Source organism: Nomascus leucogenys, chromosome 14 (assembly GCF_006542625.1).
Source record: "Nomascus leucogenys isolate Asia chromosome 14, Asia_NLE_v1, whole genome shotgun sequence".
NCBI lineage: Eukaryota > Metazoa > Chordata > Mammalia > Primates > Hylobatidae > Nomascus > Nomascus leucogenys.
Genome location: NC_044394.1, coordinates 49,278,487 through 49,301,126, shown reverse-complemented (window position 1 = coordinate 49,301,126; position 22,640 = coordinate 49,278,487). Strand labels below are relative to the sequence as shown.

At 42.4% G+C, this 22,640-nt stretch overlaps 1 protein-coding gene across 2 annotated transcripts; it reads left to right on the top strand.

The window, feature by feature from the left end:
* The first annotated feature begins 7,778 nt into the window (after positions 1 to 7,778).
* Positions 7,779 to 19,316, top strand: LYG2 (lysozyme g2). Of its 2 annotated transcripts, none has more exons than XM_003279238.2 (6): positions 7,779 to 7,860; positions 8,592 to 8,659; positions 14,714 to 14,854; positions 16,064 to 16,260; positions 17,384 to 17,522; positions 19,069 to 19,305. In XM_003279238.2, exons 2-6 carry the CDS (start codon positions 8,617 to 8,619, stop codon positions 19,185 to 19,187), a joined length of 639 nt encoding a protein of 212 aa, XP_003279286.1. In that variant the 5' UTR covers positions 7,779 to 7,860; positions 8,592 to 8,616; the 3' UTR covers positions 19,188 to 19,305. The 2 variants fall into 2 exon arrangements, with proteins under 2 accessions (XP_003279286.1, XP_030683290.1); XM_030827430.1 differs by lacking the exon at positions 7,779 to 7,860 and adding an exon at positions 18,088 to 18,148 and having other exon boundaries at positions 8,602 to 8,659; positions 19,069 to 19,316.
* Positions 19,317 to 22,640: the final 3,324 nt, after the last annotated feature.

The following is a 22,640-nucleotide window of genomic DNA, read 5'->3' as shown; positions in this document are numbered from 1 at the left end:
TAGTCCCAGCTACTTGGGAGGCTGAGGCAGGAGAATGGCGTGAACCCGGGAGGTGGAGCTTGCAGTGAGCCGAGATCACACCACTGCACTTTAGCCTGGGTGACAGAGCGAGAATCCGTCTCAAAAAAAAAAAAAGAGTAGGACCCAGACTACAGTATATGAGGACTTCTCTTTTTAAAAATGAGAAAAAGTTGATGATATCTTGTGATATAAAAAATTTTTAAAGCTAAATAAATAAAATGTGAAAAAGGCAAACAACCCAGTGAAAAGTGATCAAAGAATACGAACAGGCAGTTCAGAGCAGGTAAAACTGACAAGGCCAATGAGCATGTATGAAAAGATGCCCAATCTCAGTCAGGAAACTGACTTTTCCCACCCTATTTAAGTCTAATTATAGCAAACCTCTGTGGAGATATGGAGCGTGGAAACACTTGTATCCTGCTTTAGAGGGGTAAATGTGGTACAGCTGCTTTGAAGAAGAATTTTGTAACATCTGGTATAGTTGAAGATGCAATTCAGCTTAATTTCCATGCCTGCATATACACACACTTAAAATTGGAAACATTCATTAGTACCATTTAATAACCTGCTTAAGTAAAGAGCTTAACAGTATGAACATCCTTCTGTTGTTAAACAAGAAAACTTATTATTAAGAAGCCTCCAGCTGAGGCTCCTAACTGCTGCTTCCTCTCTTTGCACTGTGAGGGCCTCTGGCCTGATGAAAGGTCACCAGAACCTTTGCACACACAGCCCAGAATCACTCACACCTGCCTGCTCCTCCACTGTCTGTGGGGATATGCGATAGCCCAAGTCCCTGCATGCCTGATTTATTCCTCTCACCTTGCACCCCCTCATCCTTCTGCCCTTGATTTTGGTCAGGTTACTAAGGAGAATGAGTTGGAGAGGTCCACAGGGGATTCCAGTTCTCCTAGAAATCAAGACTGCAGGAAGCAGGCACGAGGGAGTGAGCAAGCACTTGAGAAAGGGCCTGAGCAAAGCAGGCTGAAGCTTGTATGCTACTGTTTGTTGTAACTGTGGGTAGAGTTAGAGGTAAGGTAAGAGAAGTAAGCTGGGAGAAAGGGACGGCCAATACACTCCATCTCCAAAACCTTAAGCTTAAATCTTCCCACTGGCCCCATGATAGCCCCTTACTTTCTTCCCTTCATTTCCTATCCACTTGCCATTACTTTAGCCATTCCTTTGCCAAACACCATCTCACTTGTCCCTGTATCCTCCTTGCATGGCACCTGCAGAGCTGCACCTCAGCCCTGGACCACTCCAGCCCTCCGTTTTCTCCTTGTCTGTACTTAGGTTGCCGTGTCAGACCCCAGCATTTCAATACCTCTAAATGAACATTTATGGACTCCAATCTCAACTAGTCCATATGTAGACCCCACTTATCTTTTTGGCTCTCTTTCAGCTCTCTCTCCAATTCTACAGAGTGGCTTTTCCGCATGCTCTCCATTTTCTAAGTCATCGTAGTTTTTACTCTCAGCACATGATTTGACCTCCTGTTTCACAAAGGACTTAAAAATCATTAGCACTATTCACAATAGCAAAGAGTTGGAACCAACCCAAATGTCCAACAACGATAGACTGGATTAAGAAAATGTGGCACATATACACCATGGAATACTATGCAGCCATAAAAAATGATGAGTTCATGTCCTTTGTAGGGACATGGATGAAATTGGAAAACATCATTCTCAGTAAACTATCGCAAGGACAAAAAACCAAACACCGCATGTTCTCACTCATAGGTGGGAATTGAACAATGAGAACTCATGGACACAGGAAGGGGAACATCACACTCCAGGGACTGTTGTGGGGTTGGGGGAGGGGGGAGGGATAGCACTAGGAGATATACCTAATGCTAAATGACGAGTTAATGGGTGCAGGAAATCAACATGGCACATGGATACATATGTAACAAACCTGGACATTGTGCACATGTACCCTAAAACCTAAAGTATAATAAAAAAAAATAAAAAAATAAAAAATAAAAAAAATCATTAGGTAACTCCCTCAGTTTTCTCGCATCAACTCTATACACTGAACTGCATTGCTATCTGATTTTTTTCTCTTTTCTTTCTATTACAATGGAAAAGGCAGTCCCATTCCTGCCTCAGGCCAATTTCTATGCTTAAGCTTTTGAACTAGTGTCTTCAACATCATTACCTGATCAAATAATCCCATTGTTTGTTGCATCCTCATTTTCTACAGCATTTGATTATATTCAAGTCACTCCCAGGGTAAACTGTGACAAAAGGACAGTCTTTGACACAAGTCCTTCTCCACATACTGCTCCAGCTCTTCTCTCCATCACAGGTACAGTGAACAACTACAGAACAGTTTTTTACAAAATCATCCAGACTTCTAGGTAAGTGACTGCCTGGGGTCAGAGGGTGAACAGGAGAGAAGAGGGAGGGAAGAGAAACTGGGAATGACTGCTAATGGTTGTGGAGATTCTTCCATGGATAATGAAAATGCTCTAAAATTGATTATGCTGATGGTTGCAAAACTCTGTGAACATACTAAAAACCATTGAATTGCACACTTTAAATGAGTGAAGGCTATGATATGTGAATTATATCTCAAATCAAGCTGTTTTTAAAAAACAGCTTACTTGGCCAGGCACTGTGGCTCATGCCTGTAGTCCCAGCACTTTGGCAGGCCAAGGCAGGTGGATCACCTGAGGTCAGGAGTTTGAGACCAGCCTGGCCAACATGGTGAAACCCCATCTTTACTAAAAAATACAAAAATTAGCCAGGCGTGGTGGTGGGCACCTGTAATCTCAGCTACTCAGGAGGTTGAGGCAGGAGAATTGCTGGAACCTGGGAGGTGGAAGTTGCAGTGAGCCGAGATCATGCCACTGCCCTCCAGCCCAGGCTGACAACAGTGAGACTCCATCAAAAAAAAAAAAAAAAGTTTACTTCTGGCACAATGAAAGACATAGTTAGGGGATATCATGAGGCAGTCTTTATGGTGATGGGTCAGTTCTGTATCCTGATTATGGTGATGGTTACTTGCATCTACCTGTGGGATAAACGTTCACAGTACTATATGCTTCTGAAATATAAATAAATGTTTTTTTAAGAGTGTGTAAAAACAAACTGGGGAAATCCAAATAAGGTCTGTACCTAAGTTTACAGTATTGTATAACACTAATGGTAATGTTCTGGATTTGACATGTACTATAGTTATGTAAGATATTGCCACTAGGGGAAGCTGGGTGAAGGGTACGTGAGAACTCTTGGTACTATTTTTGAAGCTTCTTGTGAAATTTAAACTATTTCAAAATAAAAATGTTACTTTAAAACTTTGTTTCAGACTTCTCCCTTCTCCTTCCCAAACCACAGGGAGTCCCTTTTTCAAACAAATATATTCCTAGACATGGTTGAATGATCCAGAGGTGGGCACCTGACCCAGCCCAGGTTCATTGGAATTTTTTCCTGAATTTGTTTTTTTTTTACCCTGTGTATTTTTCCATTATATCGTTATACTACAACTGTTAGTCCATTCTTCTGTTGATGAATTTTTTGGAGTGTTTCCAGTTTTGAGCTATTATGAATAAAGCACTGTAAAAATTCTTTTTTTCTCTCTCTTTTTTTTTGTAGAACTTACAATCTGTGAAGATTCTCATACAAGTCTTTTGGGAGACATTTTTTTTTTCATTGCTCTTGGGTAAATGACTAGAAATAAATTCCTGAGGCATATGGTATGTTTACTTTGTTAGAAACTGCTGAACAGTTCTACAAAGCAATCATACCATTTTACACTCCAACCAGCAATGTATGAGAGTTCTGTTTTGTTTCATATTCTCACCAATATGTGATATAGCTAGTCTTTGGTTTTACCCTTTTTAGAGAGTGTGAAATACTGTCTCATTTTGGTTTTATTTTGCATTTCCCTGATGTGTAAAGATGTTTACCAATTTTTCATGAGCTTTATTGGCCATTTGTATATCTTCCTTTCTGAAGTGTTGGTCAAATGTTTGACACTGGAAGACCAATAATGCAACCATATAAGTGGCTTCTTCAACAGGGTATGCATTTTACCTATCATATAGTAGATTAAAACCAAGACAAGAAAAGCACACAGCAGTTAAAGCTTGATATTGAAATATCCTGGGGTTAAGTTGAATGTTTTAGTGAAATTTTATGGAAGGGCTCCCCTTCTGCTTTCTCACCAGCCATTGGTGCCAAAGTACCTTTGCCACATATTCTTGGGCGGCTCCCTCATTTTATAGGTTTCAAAGCTGTGCAACAGATGCTTGGGCTGCAGCTGCTTGTGTGGCTGTTTCTGAACTTATCCTTCCTCCACTCCTACCAGACAGGCTACAGAGTCCTGGCAATGAAGAGCTCTTGCTTGTCCTGCCAAGTTTTCTTCACAGCTGAAGAGAGACTTCACCTCCTACTTCCTGTCCTATAATTCAGCTGTTAATTATTCTTACTGAGTGCATGGATAAACAAAAAAATGAATAAATCAACAAGAAGCTAAGCCATCAGGACCTGAATGCAAACCCATCATGATAGTAACTGGCATCTCTATGAAGCACTGTAGTTTATAACATGTTTTTACATATAAAATTTATTTTTATCTTCAAAACAAAGTCATGGGGCATTATTATCATCTCCATTTTACAGATGAGGAAAATTAAGACTCAGGGAGGTTAAATGAGTTGCCCTTGGTCATCCTCCTTGGCTGTTGTTCCTGAGAAGGGAGAGCTGTGCCTGGAATTCACAAATAATGACATGGCGGAGACAACCCAGTCTCTATTAGCACAGACTAGTGTTGGGAGGGAGGCAGGTGGGGACGCAGAGGGCGAGGGGACTAAGGGAGCCTGAGATGCTGGATTCCTTTAACTCCCAAAAGTGCTAACCTAGGGTAGCTCAGGGCACAAGGGGAGGTCTTCGTGTGGTATGAATTGAGAAGTCTTGTCAGGAACTCCCACTAGAATCTACTTCCCTGGGTATACAGAGTACCTCAGTTTTCATAATCATTCCTCTCCTCCTAACCAGGACAGTACGACTGAAACTTTCCTATTGAAGTTTTCCAATTGCTGAGGCCATTTAGTCATTAGGGATGATTGGAGTCTCCACCACTGAGGCCAGGAACCCCAAATCTGCTAGGACTCCCCAGAAACTGCCAGAGAATTGCTGCACTGAAGAGTCTTAGGAGCAGGCAACTGATTCGAGGGGGCAGGGGACCAGGCCATAGAGTTTTATTTGTATAGCACAGGACATTGCTTGCATATAGATTGTGTTTTTATTTTGGGGACTGATGGAGATTATGACAGGTGCCAAGGTCCTTCAAGCCCCTCCTGGAAATATCAGTACAATTCACATGTAGTCATTCTTGGTATCCCTGGGAAGAGATGGAGAATTATTCAGCATATTTCTTCTTAGTGACAAGAAATTTCTAAGATCATTATACAATAGTACCCACACTTAACCATCCACTGGGTCAGTAGGGTATTGCAGTTAAGAGTTGGGCTTTAGAGTATAACAAACTTAGGTCATGCCCCTTCCTATTATTCTACCAGTCATACCATACAAGGTCAGTGCATATTAACTACATTATTATTACTGGTGGAGAAAATATAAAGTGACAAAAAACCACTTTGGACTTGGTTAACTTATATTAATTTGCATTTTAGAAATTAGAACAGCACCTACAAACATTTGACAGATAGTGGTATAAAATCTGTGAGTGGTGTTATTTTTCCAGACCATAGACAATGCTTTGTGTCCAGATTGATTTGGACCTGTTGCAATGATTGCTTTGCAGGGGCATTTGTCCATCATGCTGGCACTTCTGGTAAGTGGAAGAGCATGGATTTTGGAATCTTACAGGCCTAGATTCAAATCCTGGCTCTGTCACATGCTAATTGTGCCATCTTTGACAAGTTACTTAGCTTCTCTGAGTCAGTTTCCTCATCTCTAAAATAAGGGATAATACCTGCCTCACAGGGCTAGTGGAGGATTGAGTCATACAATATCCATAGGAACCTGACTAATGTTGGGTGTCAAACAAATGTTCAATTGTTCTCTCACAGTTTGAGTGAACAGAACAATCCACATCAGTTTGAAAACAATTTTTGTTGAGTTGCAGAAGCCTGGACATTAAGACCCTCATACCTAGAAGGACTCGTAGCCCCACTAACTGAGAGCAGAAAGATAAGTATTCTTCACATTCAACAGTGCTTTAAATGTTTTATTAATACTTTCTTCTTCCAGTGCATGTAGGGAGAGCCCCAGCCTCCACCTACTCTCTTTTACCTAACTTATCATTCTTTCGTAACTTCTTAATCTCCCTTTCTTGAACTTTCTGATTGCACTTAGCCTGGAAGCCTCAGGTAAGTGGCTCTACTCACCCTGCAGTGAAGTGGGTCATGGGCACAATGTCGCTGGGATAGACTATGGGTTTCTAAGGCCTGCCTCAGGGCAGTTAGACTCCTGCAATATCCCTTATTCAAGAGTGGTCCTGACTGCAGTGTTGATGGTGGTGCAGCAGACCTTCCATGGGTCACTTTCCTGAGAGTCAGGTAGGAATCATCCATTGGCTCAGAAGAGCCCTGCCACTCTTCCAGGGATGGAAGGCTAGAGGCCGTGCCAGGGACTTCTGTTCTACAAGCAGGAAGGCAGGCAGGGCAGAAGTGAATGCCAGTGGACTGTGCAGACCTCAGCTTGGGGAGGGCATGTTCTCCTGGGAGTGGAGGTTGTTTTATTGCCAGGGAGCTGGGAAGTTGCCTGTGGTTTTGTCTTCCTGTTTCCCGTACAGCTGCCTTCCACCTTTCTTCACTCAGTGGATGTGGGGGAGGACTGTGTGCAGTCTGAGAAACTGGACACATTTGTGGAAGGACCCAGACCAGACTTCTTCCTCCCCTCAGCACAATGTGCTTTGCCTGTTTCAAGAACGTCCCTTCCATTTCCTGTTCCTGGGGCTGCATAATATGCTTCCTCTCTTCCTTTGGACATAAGCCTGAAGAAAGATACTCTCTTCTTGAAGAAGTTTTCATCCCTGGCTATATCCTTTTTTCCCATATCCTTAGCAAGTATGGGCAAATGAGCACTCACGTTGCTACTCCCTGGTTTTGCATTGATCTCCCAGAGCAGGTGGCCACACTTGCACCTGTTTCTCAGAAGTGGGATTGGAGTAAGGAGCCAAGTTCACCTATCATGATCATGTGACATAGTGGTTTGAGATCATGCGACATATTGGTATGGGGATCATGTGACATTGGAATGGGGAACAAAGAGCAGGAGACTCAGCATTTCAGGTAAATAACCAATCCAAGATAAAAATTGCTAGTATTTCCTGTTATCTTTTTAAAGCGAATTATCTGTTTCTTATTCACAAATTTAGAAGCTGTTTGGCACAATTTTAGATATCTAGAAAGAATCTATCAAAATATGCCTCCTGAGCAACCTGGCGGTTCATTAGATTAATTAATTGTGGTTAACAAACCCTTTGAAATCCTCTTATTAATTGGGTCACCTAAGTCCTAAGTACTATTATAACCAGGCCTAATGAGGTCAATGGTTTAAAGAGATGGTTTTAAACCATATATAAAGCTCCTCTAATGATCGCTGGTACAGGACAAAGGTAAGAAAAGCCAGGTGAGTCTTCATGCTGGTGTTTAAAAGTTTCCTCCACAGCAGTAGAGCCACACTGATGTCTACTCAGTTGAAGCCAGGTGCGCAGTGATCTACTGACTAATGGATTCTCCAATTGTTAAACCTATGTTACAGGACAAAGGCCACCGCTTTGTAAAAGCTTGAAGTGCAGTTTGCTGCTGAGTACAGAAGACCTTTGCAAACAGAGAGGGGAGCTATTTTTTGTAAGGTTGCAAACAAGGTTAGTGCTGGCCTTCTTATATCTTGTAAAACTTATAAGCTACCATTTGAATGAAACCAAGAATAGAGTTGATTGAGGAAGAAATGGAGCAGAGGAAACCTCTTCTAAGTCATGTTCTCTGATGCTCCTGTTGGTATTTTGTTTTATTTTGTTTTCCCTATGGAGACCCTAGTATAAGAATAGAAACACCCAGGCATGGTGGCATGCATATGTGGCCCCAGCTACTCAGGAGGCTGACGTGGGAGGATCACCTGAGCCCAGGAGTTTGAGGCCATAGTAAGCTATGATTATGCCACTGCACTCCAGCCTGGGTGACAGAGCAAGATCCCATTTCTAAATAAATGAATGAAAAACCAAAACTGATCCTTGAAGACAGGGGTAGAGCGAATAACTAGAATGAAAGGATCAATATATTTTTTTAAAAGAAAGGGAACAAAATTGTGGGGTTACCAAGCTTAGAGATGGGATGGGAGTGTATATTTAGTTACATATGTAAGATATGCATGACCCATGTCAATATTAAATTGGATTGAAGTGAGTTGGGAGTTTATGCTTAGGAAAGAGAGTGTGCCAACAAACCATGTACTGAGCCTGTGAGAATACTATCTTGAAACAGGGAAATGAGTAGTGAATTGGAAATAACTCTGAACTTTTAAAATATCAAAGCAAATTTTTCTTTGGGAAATTTTCAGGTTTTAAAATTAACCGGTTTCTATTTCAAATCAGAGCAGGTCCTGGAAGATAAGATTCCCTGCCATGTTATCCTCTGTGGTGTTTTGGGGACTAATTGCCCTCATTGGTAAGTCACTGGCTGAGATTTAGCATTGTTCACAGGGTGTCCACAAAAACCTCCAGCACAATCATGAATCAGAAAGTCAATGATTACCTGTAATGGAAGAGTGGGCTCTCATTCTGACCAGCTCAGCCATTAATCAACTATTATTTCTATAATTAACAGTGTATTCTACTTGCTAAGCAGGTGAAAAACAGGATCTATGGGAATTTCAAATAATCTAATATTTATTGATCTGCTTACTTCCTGTCTGACAATGCACCTATCAGGCTGGATATCTTACCGAGAGGTATATGGAACAGTGCCTTGGAAGCAAAGCACATGAAGAGAAAATTATCAATGCCAAGCAGTGGACGAGAGTTCAATGTGTATAGGTGGGAAAAAAGCACTAGTCTGGGAAAGGTTTGGGAGGAAGAGCTCACATCCAACTAGAATGCTCAGATGTGAAAGGCTTTTGGTGTCAATTGAAGGAAGCTTGGTGATTTAATAAGAAAAGGGAAGAGCCTGCTGGATGGGAAGAATGATTTCAGTAAAAGAGCAGAGGCAGAAATGAATGAAAAGTCTTTGGGTCAGTGTGGCCTGGACAGAAGAGGGGGTTTCTGGGGGGAAGGCTGGAAAGATAGGTTGGTGAGCTGGTAAGGGATCTTGAATAAGAGAATGTGAAAACTTTGACCTAAGCAAAATGAAAAGCCATTATGAGCAATGTTCAAGTTGTCTTTAATTATAGAATGGTGACTGAGAAGAAAGCGTTTCTAAAATGTTTAATTCTAAATTTGGAAAAACAAGGTTACCCAAAAGTAATTTCCAGTTACTTATGGTCAAAAGCAGGGCAACATAGTTTTAAATTTTTACTCTTTTTAAATTGCCAGGTGAGAGCAGAGTTAAATAGCCAGTAGATTGATTATGAGCTACCATATTAGCTGTGTATAGCTGAAAGGTGACTCTTAATTTAAAAAGGGCTTGTGTGTTTATAATGCCTACACAGGCAGTGTAGGGTCCATGGTCATATTCCAGTTCCCTTAAAGCAGTGGTTCATAAACTTCACGTGTAAGAGTCAACTGGGAATGCTGGGTAAAGTGCAGCTTCTTTGGCCTTATACTGCAAGATTCTGGTTCAGTAGATCTGGTGTGAAGAGCCCAGTGATAAGCCTTTTTTTTCTTTTGAGACAGAGTCTCACTCTGTCGCCCAGGCTGGAGTGCGGTGGCACAATCTCGGCTCACTGCAAGCTGCGCCTCCTGGGTTGACGCCATTCTTCTGCCTCAGCCTCCCAAGTAGCTGGGACTACAGGCGCCTGCCACCACACACGGCTAATTTTTTTGTATTTTTAGTAGAGACAGGGTTTCACTGTGTTAGCCAGGATGGTCTTGCTCTCCTGACCTTGTGATCCGCCCGCCTTGGCCTCCCAAAGTGCTGGGATTACAGGTGGGAGCCACTGTGCCTGGACCAGTGATAAGCATTTTTAATAATCTTCCTGGGTAACTTTGATGCCTGTGGTCTGTGGGCCACACAGTGAGCCTGGCAAAGACTGCCTCCCAGTGAAAGGACACTGAACCTGTCAATATAAGGACACTTGATCCAGATAATTTAAACAATCCCTTTCTGTCTCATTCCTTCATCCATCCAACTATCCATTCTTCCATTCAGCAAATGTTTATTAAATGTCTACTTTGTGCCAAGCATTGTTCCAGGTGCTGAGGAGGATATAGCAGAGAAAAACATCTAGTATCCGACCTAATGAAATTTATCTTCTAGTGAGAGGAATGAACAGAAAGAGAGTGAGAGGAAAAAAGGAAGAGAGAGGGAAAGAGTGAGAGGAAGGAAGGGAGATAAAAACATTTCACCTGTAAAAATTTTTGGGCCGGGTGCAGTGGCTCACGCCTGTAATCCCTGCACTTTGGGAGGCCAAGGCGGGAGGATCATGAAGTCAGGAGATCGAGACCATCCTGGCTAACACAGTGAAACGCTGTTTCTACTAAAAATACAAAAAATTAGCCAGGCGTGGTGGCGGGCGCCTGTAGTCCCAGCTACTTGGGAGGCTGAGGCAGGAGAATGGCATGAACCTGGGAGGCAGAGCTTGCAGTGAGCCAGATCATGCCACTGCACTGCAGCCTGGGTGACAGAGTGAGACTCCATCTGAAAAAAGAAATTTTTTTTTGATGTGTCTCTAACATATAAAGACCCGCTCTAGCACAAAAAGATTTCCTGCTTCATCTTGAACATTTCCTGCCCCAGGCTAGCAATCAGCCATTATTCTGAGGAGCGCTGGTTCCTCTTAGCAGGAAATGGTATTTAGAGACCACAGTGTGGGAAGTAAAAGTGCTCCATTGCTATGGAGTTGTCATTTATTTCAGGTGTTTTCAGTGGCAGGAACTAGAAAATATATATTTTTAAAAGAAAAACAACTATGCATTAAGATATTTCACATTTATATTTAAGAATGCAAGCATTTTACATCAGTTTTATATTTGTACCTCTGCTATCTTACACTAAAAATCCTAGTTCTAATGACATTAGCATTATTCCTTATTTACATACAATAGTGTCAAAATAACTATGACAGTATTACCAACCAATAATGAGACAGTAAATATAAGATTTTCTTGTGATTATTTATGTTCATAGGATGTATTCCTATGTAGTGGTATACACTTATATGCATATATTTTAAAGTCACTTGAGATAATTCTCCTCTGTGTTTATTAATCTTTCAATTTGTTATAGAGTTATGTTCATTTGTTTTTCTATGATTCCATTTTTCTTTATTTGATTTAATTTTAAAATTTGTGATAACATTTACATGGTTCCAAAATAAAAACTTTAAAAAAGATAGTTAGTCTATCCTCTGTCCCTGTTCCCTTTACCTTCCTCTTACCCTCTCCATAACTAACAATTTTTATCAGTTTTTCATTCATCCTTGTATTGTTTCTTTTGAAAATACGAGCAAATCACACAAAATATACAATTGCATTTTCTCCCCTTTCTTACACAAAGAGTACAATTCTATAAATACTATTTTGTCCCTGGAGAGAATGTTACAGGAGTATATACAGGTCTTACTCTTTCCTTTTGCAGCTGCATAGTACTCCACTGTGGACGTAGCATCACTTACTCAACCAGTCCCTACATTAATGACGTTTGTGTTGTTTGCAGTCCTTTGCTGTTATAAACAGCGCTGGAATGAACAGCCTATCACAAAACCGTGTTCCACAGCAATGTGTGAGACAGCCTATTTCCTCACAACCTCTCCCACAGAGCGTATTGCCAAACCTTTGGGCTCTTGCCAACTAAAGAGTTGGAAAATGCAGCCAGGTGTGATGGCTCACGCCTGTAATCCCAGCACTTTGGGAGGCCGAGGTGGGCAGATCACAAGGTCAGCAGATCGAGACCATCCTGGCTAACACGGTGAAACCCCGTCTCTACTAAAAATACAAAAAATTAGCCAGGCGTGGTGGCGGGTGCCTGTAGTCCCAGCTGCTGGGGAGGCTGAGGCAGGAGAATGGCGTGAACCCGGGAGGTGGAGCTTGCAGTGAGCCATGATCATACCACTGCACTCCAGTCTGGGCAACAGAGCAAGACTCCGTCTCAAAAAAAAAAAAAAAGAGTTGGAAAATGCTGTCATAATGATGTTTTAATGTGGCCTTTCTCTTTTTTTGAGTGTGGTTTAACATCTTTTATATGTTTAAGGACCATTTTCTTTTTTTGTCTATAAACCGTCTATGTATTCTGCTGATAAGGTGATATTTGGACAGAGACCTGAAGGCATGATCATGTAGATACCTGGAGGAACAGCATTCTAGGCAAAAGGAACCACAAACATAAAGGCTTTGAGGCAGAAACCTGCCTGGCATGTTGAAGGATAAGCACAAAGAAGAATGTGGCTGGAGGAGAGTGAGCAAAGGGAAAGAGAAGTAGGAACAGGAGCAGAGGGCCAGATCTAGTAGGTCTTGGAGGCTGCAGGATGGACTTGGCTATTCCCCTAAAGGAGGAGAAAGCCACTGGAAGGTTAAGAGAGAAGACTGATAGCAGCCCATGCATATTCCCACAGGGCCACTCTGTCTACTAGGTAGAGGATGGGCTGCAAGAGTGAATCAGGGAGGTCAGTTAGGAGGCTGTTAGGAGAGTCCAGATGAGCAATGATGCTGGCTGGGACTGTGGCAGTAGCAGAGGTGAGAGAAGTGGTTAGATTCTTTCTTTTTTTTTAGACAGAGTTTCACTGTTTTTTCCCAGGCTGGAGTGCAATGGCGCGATCTCAGCTCACTGCATACCGCTCCTCCTGGGTTCAAGCGATTCTCCCGCCTCAGCCTCCCGAGTAGCTGGGATTACAGGCATGCACCACCATGCCCAGCTAATTTTGTATTTTTAGTAGAGATGGGGTTTCTCCATGTTGGTCAGACTGGTCTTGAACTAGGACCTGACCTCAGGTGATCCACCTTCCTTGGCCTCCCAAAGTGCTGGGATTACAGGTGTGAGCCACCATGCCCAACCAGATTCTATTTTTTTACACCAAACATTTTAACAAAATACTTTTTTTTTCTTTTTTTGAGATTTGAGACAGGGTCTTGTTCTGTTGCCCAGGCTGGAGTGCAGTGGCACCATCAAGGCTCACTGCAGCCTCGACCTCCTGGGTTTAATCAACCTTCCTGTCTCAGTCTCCCATGCAGCTGGAACTACAGGCATGTGCCACTACACCAGGCTAATTTTTGTATTTTTTGTAGAAACAAGTTTTGCCATGTTGCATAGGCTGGTCTCGAACTCCTAGGTTCAAGCAATCTTCCTGCCTCAGCCTCTCAAAGTGCTGGGATTCTAGGCATAAGCCACCACATCCAGCCCAAAGTACTGTCTTATAACAAATATTTGGACTCTTAAGGTACAAGTTAACAGTCCTTGAAACTGTTAGAACAAACTTTTCAACATTACAGAAAATAACTTTGTATCTCCTTTAGCAAAAGCTCTGCCTCTCCTATAACAGACTTGGATGGAAACTCACTTTTTAATGACAGAACAAAAAAACAAGAATAGATTTGACTTCTATTATTTTGGCAAATTCAATTTTTACTTCTAATTTTATTAAATAGACATACATAGGAAATCAACTCCACAGTAAATGATATAAAATAAGAATATATTTAAATTGTTATGGTGCCCTTCTTCCTTATCTTTCTAAACAAAGGCAAATTGTTAATCCAGATGTTCACATCCCCAGAAGCATTTGTGTCAGAAATGTTTTAAAATTCCTCTCAAAACAATAGACACTGGGGACTCTAAAAGGAAGGAGGGAGGGAGGAAGGAAGGGAGGGAGGCAAGGGTTGAAAACTACGCATCAGGTACTGTGTTCACTATTTGGGTGAAGGACCAATAGAAGGCCAATCCTCATCATCACACGATATGCCCATGTAACAAACCTGCACATGGACCCCCTGAATCTTAAAAAAAAAAAAACCTCTCAAGTTTCCTGCTTAAAAACCTTCTGTCAGTTTTAATTCTGACATATAGCATGGTATGACTACAGTGCCTGTAATCCCAGCACTTTGGGAGGCCAAGGAGAGAGGATCGCTTGAGCCCAGGAGTTTGAGACTAGCTTGGGCAACATAGCAAAACCCCATCTCTACAAAAAGATAAAATAAGCCAGGCCTGGTGATGTGCACCTGTGGTTCCAGCTACTCAGGAGGCTGGGGTGGGAGGATCGTTTGAGCCCAGGTGTTGGTGCCTGCAGCGAGCTATGATCATGCCACTGCACTCCAGCCTGGACAACAGAGCAAGACCTTGTATCTTAAAAAAAGGAAAAAAAAAAAGACTGCACATGTATTTAGGATCTATAAGAGATGAATTTCATAATAATTTGCATAGTGTTTTCAGATTAAGTGCTGTGTTAATACAAAACAAAACAAAAGGTTCGGAGCAGAGTGGGCGTGGGGAACTTCTGTTTGATGAACAAATAATAGCAACAAGACAGTTGTGGAGTTCTGTCTGTGGCCTTCTGCCTTTGGTTTAGTGATGTTTATTGCAGCAACCCAAGTAGTATCTTCTCACAGGATTCATGTGAGTTACACTTCCTCCTAGGAACTTCCAGGGGCTCATACCCCTTCACCCACTCAATGAAGCCTCACCTACATCCACGCCTGTACCACGGCTGCTACGGGGACATTATGACCATGAAGACCTCTGGGGCCACTTGTGATGCAAACAGTGTGATGAACTGCGGTAAGTGAAAAGCAGAGCAAACGTTCGGCTTTTTCCCCCTTTCGTCGTTTTCAGATTCTTTCTTAGGAAGTCACTTAATTTTGAAAAGGTATAATCATCATTATGACAACAGTATCAAAATTTAAAATGAGCAAAAAACCACAATCCTTACCACTCTAACAACCCGCTTCTTTTCATTTTCCACCCCCATTCTTTCCAAACCTTGTCCAGCTGTGTTTATTTCCACATATTGAAACTACCGCTTGACTAAATATTAGACTCTGGCTTTGTTTTTTGGGTGGTGCTGCTGTGTTTGCTTCATGTTACACGTGACCATTTGAAGCAATACTGTTCCAAAGTCTTCTTCATCATGTTATCCTGCTTTTAGAGTGTCGGAGCTGGCAGCAACCACAAGGTCACATCAGACCCCTCAAATTTACAAATCAGAGCCCAAAGACTCAGCAAGGAGCGGGATACTTTCCAATAGAACAGAGCCAACTAGTGGCAGAGCCAGGCTAAAACATACATTGGCTGACTCCTAGTCCAACAGGCTTCCCAGTGCACCAGTGTGGCAGAATTTGTGTGTGTGTGTGTGACGGAGTCTTGCTTTGTCACCCAGGCTGGAGTGCGATGGCATGATCTCGGATCACTACAACCTCCACCTCCCAGGTTCAAGCAATTCTCCTGCCTCAGTCTCCTGAGTAGCTGGGGTTACAGGTGCCTGCCACCAAGTCCAGCTAATTTTTGTATTTTTAGTAGAGACGGGGTTTCACCATGTTGGCCAGGCTGGTCTTGAACCCCTGACCTCAAGTGATCTGTCCACCTCGACCTCCCAAAGTGCTGGGATTACAGGCATGAGCAATTTGAAGGAGAAACAGAGCAGAAGCGGCACCTGTTGTGGATCTGTCTGTTTCTGTAGTCAGAGATCAAAAGGATGTCTTAGAATGGTTGTCCCAAGCCATTAGCAGTGATCAGAGGTTGTGGCTAACTTAGCAAATTTTTAAAAATGGTTTTCTTCTGAAGTAGAAGAAACAGTTTCTTTCCTTTTTTTAACTTTAAATTCTTTTTTTTTTTTTAATTAGAGATGGGCTCTCACTATGATCCCCAGGCTGGTTTTGAACTCCTCCTGGGTTCAAGCGATCCTCCTGTTTCAGCCTCCTGTGTAGCAGGGACTGATTTCAGGCACACACTACCATGCCCAGAAAAACAGTTTCTTTTCTATTGACATAGGGATCCGTGGTTCTGAAATGTTTGCTGAGATGGATTTGAGGGCCATAAAACCTTACCAGACTCTGATCAAAGAAGTCGGGCAGAGACATTGTGTGGACCCTGCTGTCATCGCAGCCATCATCTCCAGGGAAAGCCATGGCGGATCTGTCCTGCAAGATGGCTGGGACCACAGGGGACTTAAATTTGGCTTGATGCAGGTATTTAGCTAGAAACTTCCTATCAGCCCCACTGTATCCCTCCTCACAGAAGCTCAATCTCAACTAGAAATCCATTTGCAGTGCTTCCAAGCCCCAAAATACCCTGGCATCTGGCTACAGGTACTCCAGCATATTTTTTTTTTTTTTTTGAGATGGAGTTTCACTCTTGTTGCCCAGGCTGGAGTGCAATGGCATGACCTCGGCTCACTGCAACCTCCACTCCCGGGTTCAAGTGATTCTCCTCCCTCAGCCTCCTGAGTAGCTGGGATTACAGGCACACGCCACCATGCCCAGCTAACTTTTTGTATTTTTAGTAGAGACGGGATTTCACCTTGTTGGCCAGGCTGGTCTTGAACTCCTGACCTCAGGTGATCCACCTGCCTCAGTCTCCCAAAGTGCTGGGATTACAAGCGTGAGCCACTGTGCCCGGCCACTCCAGCATAATTTGATCTGGGATTTCTGCAACACATCTTTTTATTTCATTCAAGGCTTATTCATTATTAGATATCTTTTAAAAAGTATTTTAGGAGTTTCGTAACTACCATTCTGCAAAAAATAATATGTAATACCCTAAAACTGAGAAAATCTTATAAACAGCACTATTGTTACAGGTGTCCTCTTGGGATTCGTGAAGTAGTAAATTTCATCCATGTGGATCAAAACATGGTATAATTGAGCCCTACTTGAAACAACTTGTTCCTTTGGGTAAACTGGAGGAAGGGGACCCAAATTATCTGGATATTTGCTTCCAGGCTCGATTTTAAATTGTCTGTAGAAATACAGACTTCTGGCCTTCCCAGTTAGAAACAATTTTTTCTCTGAATTAGCTGGATAATTATTTATTACTATAAATGTGTAGACTTTGGGTGTTATTTGTTTCAAAACAACTTAAAAAAATTTTTTTGTATATTAGAATGTTTAGCTAAAACTATGCCATGTCCATTTCTCCCAAACCTTACTTTGTTTCTCTGACTCTCATCTCTATGAAAGAAAGAACAATAGAATTGACTCTTTGGGGATAAAGGCCGGTATCTATGACTTGAATACCAGGAGAGGAAATTAGGAATGGTAGAAAAATGTGTTACCTCATCCAGATGCTGACTTTATTATCTGACTTTTCTAGCTTGATAAACAAACGTACCACCCTGTTGGTGCCTGGGACAGCAAAGAGCACCTTTCACAGGCTACTGGGATTCTAACAGAGAGAATTAAGGCAATCCAGAAAAAATTCCCCACGTGGAGTGTTGCTCAGCACCTCAAAGGTAGGCTGTATTCTGAGTATTTTGTTTATATGAGCAATGAATGAGGCCACTGAAGGCCAGTGTGACCCGATACTCCCTGGGAGCATTTCCACGGGGTCAGCAGTGGCCCGAGGAGCTGTCTAGAGGCTGCATTTGCATTCCCTGAACCACTGAGTTACTTTGAGAGGTCCTCCATCCTCAACCTCCATTTCCCCTCCTGCAGAATGTTGGGGTTCTTATTCATTGCTTATTGAGCTATTGAGTGATACCTTGAAACATAGTGAGACCCTGTCTCTACAAAAAAAAAAAAAAAAAAAAAAGCTGGGCATGGTGACACACAGTCCCAGCCACTCAGGAGGCTGAGGCAGGAGGATTGCTTGTGCCTGGGAGGTTGAGGCTGCAGTGAGCATTGATTACATCACTGCACTCCAGTCTGGGAGACAGAGTGAGACCCCATCTCTCAAAAAAATTATCTATCGATCTATCATCTATCTATCTATCTATCTATCAATTATCTATCTATATCTATCTATCTATCTATCTATCTATCTATCTATCTATCTATCTGTTTGCCTACCTCTCATAGGTTTTTTCCTGTTATAAGAAACTGTCACCAACTTTCCAAATTGTCAGAACAATGTTACTCTGTGAGTATTCTCGGGACTTCAGGTGCTATATATCCAAGTGGAAATCTCTGCTTGGCTGACCACAGGCCCCCTCAAGTTCAGCATCTCCCAGGTGGAATTAACTCACTAACCTCCCACTATAAATTTGCTCTTCCTTCTGCATTTTACATGTCTTGGAGGCACCATAATATAGCCAGTCATCCCAGCCTGAAAACCAGATTGCTTTCTTAGGCTCTGTGGTTCCTTCTCTCTTCACACCCAACCACATCAATTCCTATTAGGTTCACCTCCTATCGGCCCATGTTATGTCCTCCACACTCTAACGGCCTTATCAGAACAGTTTCTAGTCTCTATTTCAAGGTCCTTTAAGGTAGGGATCAGGACCAGGCATCTTTTTCTCTGGATATCAGAGCAGAGCACAATTATGTTAAACACATACAGAACTACTACAGATAAAATTCTAGGGTAAAATAGCATACACATGCATATGTACACGTACCCAAAGAAATAAGTGTGTCTTGGGTACCTTGCAGTCAGTGTGACACCTCTCCTGGCACATAGTAGGTGCTTGAAAACATTTCCTGAATGAATAAATGAGTGAATAGATGAGTGAATTATTGAATAAATGAGAGAATGTTACAAGCATTTTCAGCAGAGGATGTACTGGGAGTCTAGTTCTGCCAGGCCTGGATTACATAAAAAAGCAAATCTGATTTTTGCAACAAGAAAAACCAAAGACTTTGGAAAAAGAGAAAGAAAGCAATCTGGAATTTTCCCAGTGATTCTTGGGGTAGCATGTCCTTTCAGAAAGGGAGAGAGACGGAGGAGGATTTGAGACTGCCTGCTTTGGAAGATTTGCCTGGAGAGCTAACATCTTGGCAATGCTCATTGCTTATTTCTGCTGAAAGTTAATATTTGAGCCTAACTGTGTTTCATTTCAGGTGGTCTCTCAGCTTTTAAGTCAGGAATTGAAGCGATTGCCACCCCATCGGACATAGACAATGACTTCGTCAATGATATCATTGCTCGAGCTAAGTTCTATAAAAGACAAAGCTTCTAGGCAAAGCTCTGTGGGTGGGCCAGGTTGGCAGAGTGCTCAGATGGCCGCCTTTGAGAGTTTTATGTGAATGTGTTGTATTCAACGCTGGCAAATAAATGATTAAAATCATGAAAGAAAATTCATTTACCAATTTTCTGAATGAAAATAAGCATTGAAAAAAGGAAAGAAAAATAAAAGAAATCCATCTGGTTCACAATATGGTTCCCAGGAAATGGACATAGACATATATATAATTACTTTGTAGTAAATGTGAATACCATGGCAAATGGCCCCTATGTATTCCAGCCAGGCTTCATTTTAGCCCATGATTCCAATGCCCACCTACTCCCTGTCTACCAGAATTGCTAACAAGTTAAGTAAGCCTTATCCAAGTCTTTGTCCTTTTCCCAGTATCTGCCCAAACCACTTGGGCTTTGCTTATGAGAAGTTCCTGACTCATAAGCCAGCCAATCCATGGGGCAATGGAGGAAACAGGGATGGAATTCTAGCTTCATATGAAACTGAGAGCCAACTGAGGTGAAGCTGTCATTCAAGTTAGATACACCAAGTCCTTCAAACCCATGGCAACCTCCTGTGTTTTCTTTTGTTTGTGAAGATCCAGGGACTGGCTTTTCTTATTTTCAGCAGTTGCTGCCACACACTTTCTTTCATGGGGTCCGCCCTCACAAAACATGGCTGAAGATAAGCATGTAGGACCCAAATCAATTATGGTTCTTTGGTTGCAAGCAAAAGTAACCACTTACAGAAACTTTAAGCGATAAAAGGAAATTACTGGAAGGCTAACAGAGCCACCTGAGAAGGTCAAGGAGATGAAGAGACACCAGGCAACTCTGGGGTCTGGGTAGCAGGAATGGGTTAACCATACTTTACAGCATCCCCAGTAATTGAATGAATTAGCACCCTCACCAATATCCTCATATATGTACTCCAAACACCTTTTTCTGATTATGTCATCATTCTATATCACTTTCATAGTGCCAGGAGAGGTTCGAAGCTATTTATCTTGGGTCACATACACACCTACCCCTTGGCTATTTTGCTACCTTGGTCTTGCTCACACTACCCACAACGGAGAAGAGACAACTCTCTGGAAGGAAACTGTGTGCTGTTTGTGGCCTTTACTTCCATAGTCAGGAGAGGACACAAGTGATAACATGTTGGAGTGAAAAGTGGATGTGTGACGATGTGGCCCTGCTGGGCCTTTAACTCCCTTTGGAGATGTTCAATGAATGTTTCAGTCCATCACTTCTGTTTCTGAGAAGGAATCAAAATCAGACACACCTGCCTCGGAGCCCCCTTGGAGAAAGCCAAGTAAATCCTTCTTTACCCACTGACCTCTCAACCCAGCCTGAAGGTTTGACCCAGGCAGCACCAGGAATCCTTGTTTCACCGGGCAAGGCCAATGGTCAGTTTGTGTGGCAGGCCCTCAGCAGGTAGGCCGGCAGCTTCTGTGACTGGTTGAGGTCCATGCTGTACCAGGTGTTAAATATTTTTATTATCCTCCCTGCATGTGGGCCATCCAGGATGCTCTTCAGATGTTCACTTTGCTCAGAAATGATTTATTTTGGGCTTTCCCTCACATGCATGAATTTCATCTAATCACTAGCCCCTTCAATGTCACTTCTTCAACAATAAAGTACATCTAAATGAGATCACTTTCAGGTAATTTGAAAAACAAGAAATAGTACGCTCACGTGTTCCCTGAATGTTTTCCCCCAGTGTTCTCCTTATGACTAGGATGCCAAGAGATGTCCCATGAGAGACCTCACATTCAAGTTGTCTTAGTCTGGTTCCCCAGAAGCAGAACTTGAGGCAAGGATTCCAGTGTGGGAAGTTTATTTTGGAATGCTGGTATTAGGTGGCTGGATGATACAGGGACAATAGGACAGCCAATAAAACATGTCATCAAGCCACTGCCACAGCGGGCACCTGAGCTCAACCTTGCAGGAAAACTGCTAGGAATGGTGCAAAACCCACACCACAGAATTATTCTGCCCAAGGTACAAGGAGCTGGGGCATTTATACATCAACTCTTGAGAGCCGTTGGCTGAGGGATCTGCCTGTAGGGCTTTGGGGGGTGTTAATTCTTTGCTACTCTGGTTTGCCTTGCAAATAAGCAACACACATTTCCAAGGAAAAGGGGCTGCAGGTACAGAGGTACAAATACTGGCAGTTGGAAATCAACTGAAAATTCTAAAAGGCCCAGGGATATGGGAGGGTGCTAACAGCATCGGCTTCATCAGGATTAGGTACACCTGGAGGTTGGGAATAGCCTTCAAACATTGCTTGTTTTCATCTATGACTTAACAACATGGTAAGAACAATCTGGAAATAACACACAAACTTCATTATGTCTCATGATTTTCATGCCAAGCTTCTCCACAACCTGTTAGAATTAATAGACATAATACAACTATCTAAGTCTTTTTTTTTTTTTTTTGACGGAATTTTGCTCTTGTTGCCTAGGCTGGAGTGCAATGGTGCAATCTCGGCTCACCACAACCTCTGCCTCCCAGGTTCAAGTGATTCTCCTGCCTCAGCATCCAGAGTAGCTGGGATTACAGGCATGTGCCACCACGCCCAGCTAATTTTTTTTTTTTTTGTATTTTTAGTAGAGACGGGGTTTCTCCGTGTTGGTCAGGCTAGTCTCGAACTCCTGACCTCAGGTGATCCATCCTCCTTGGCCTCCCAAAGTGCTGGGATTACAGGCGTGAGCCACTGTGCCCAGCCAACTATCTCAGTCTTTATCCTCTTCCCATCTCCATCTAGCTCAACAGCTCATTCCCAGGGATTTGCTGAGAACAATGTCAAAGATGTTAGACACAAATGTGGCACCATTAGATATGATATCCAGGCATTCTCAATTTTCTTTATATTTTTTGCCTGTGCCTCTTCAGGTCTTATGAATTATTACGTGTCTGCATCCTATTATGTAAAACAGCACTTTCATAGTTGTCCAAAAACTAGGTTCTTAGGCCAGGCATGGTGGCTCACGCCTGTAATCCCAGCACTTTGGGAGGCCAACACAGGAGGATTGCTTCAGCCCAGGAGTTCAAGATCAGCCTGGGGAACATGGCAAAACCCTGTCTCTACAAAAAAATACAAAAATTACCCAGGCATGGTAGCAGACGCCTGCAATCCCAGCTACTTAGGAGGTTGAGTGGGGAGAATCACCTGAGCCCAGGGAGGTCGAGGCTGCAGTGAGTCATGATTGCACCACTTCACTTCAGCCTGGACAACAAAGTAAAACCTTGTCTCAAACAAACAAAAAACTCCAAAACCAAACCAAAACAAACAAACAAAAAATTAGGTTCTTACTGGAGGATGAAGAAAAATTGTCTTAAAAATAGTTTTTGTTAGGTTTTGAAGGGAAGGTGAGGGTTAAAGAAAGACACAAAGAGAGAGAGTGGTGGCTCTACAGCAAATGCAGGCTTTATGTCCAGCATAAGACCT

Coding starts and splice junctions, on each gene's coding strand:
- LYG2 (XM_003279238.2), top strand. CDS start 8,617: ATGTTATCCTCTGTGGTGTTTTGGGGACTAATTGCCCTCATTG. Junction 16,261..17,383: donor TTAAATTTGGCTTGATGCAG/GTATTTAGCTAG, acceptor TGACTTTTCTAG/CTTGATAAACAAACGTACCA. Junction 17,523..19,068: donor TGTTGCTCAGCACCTCAAAG/GTAGGCTGTATT, acceptor GTTTCATTTCAG/GTGGTCTCTCAGCTTTTAAG.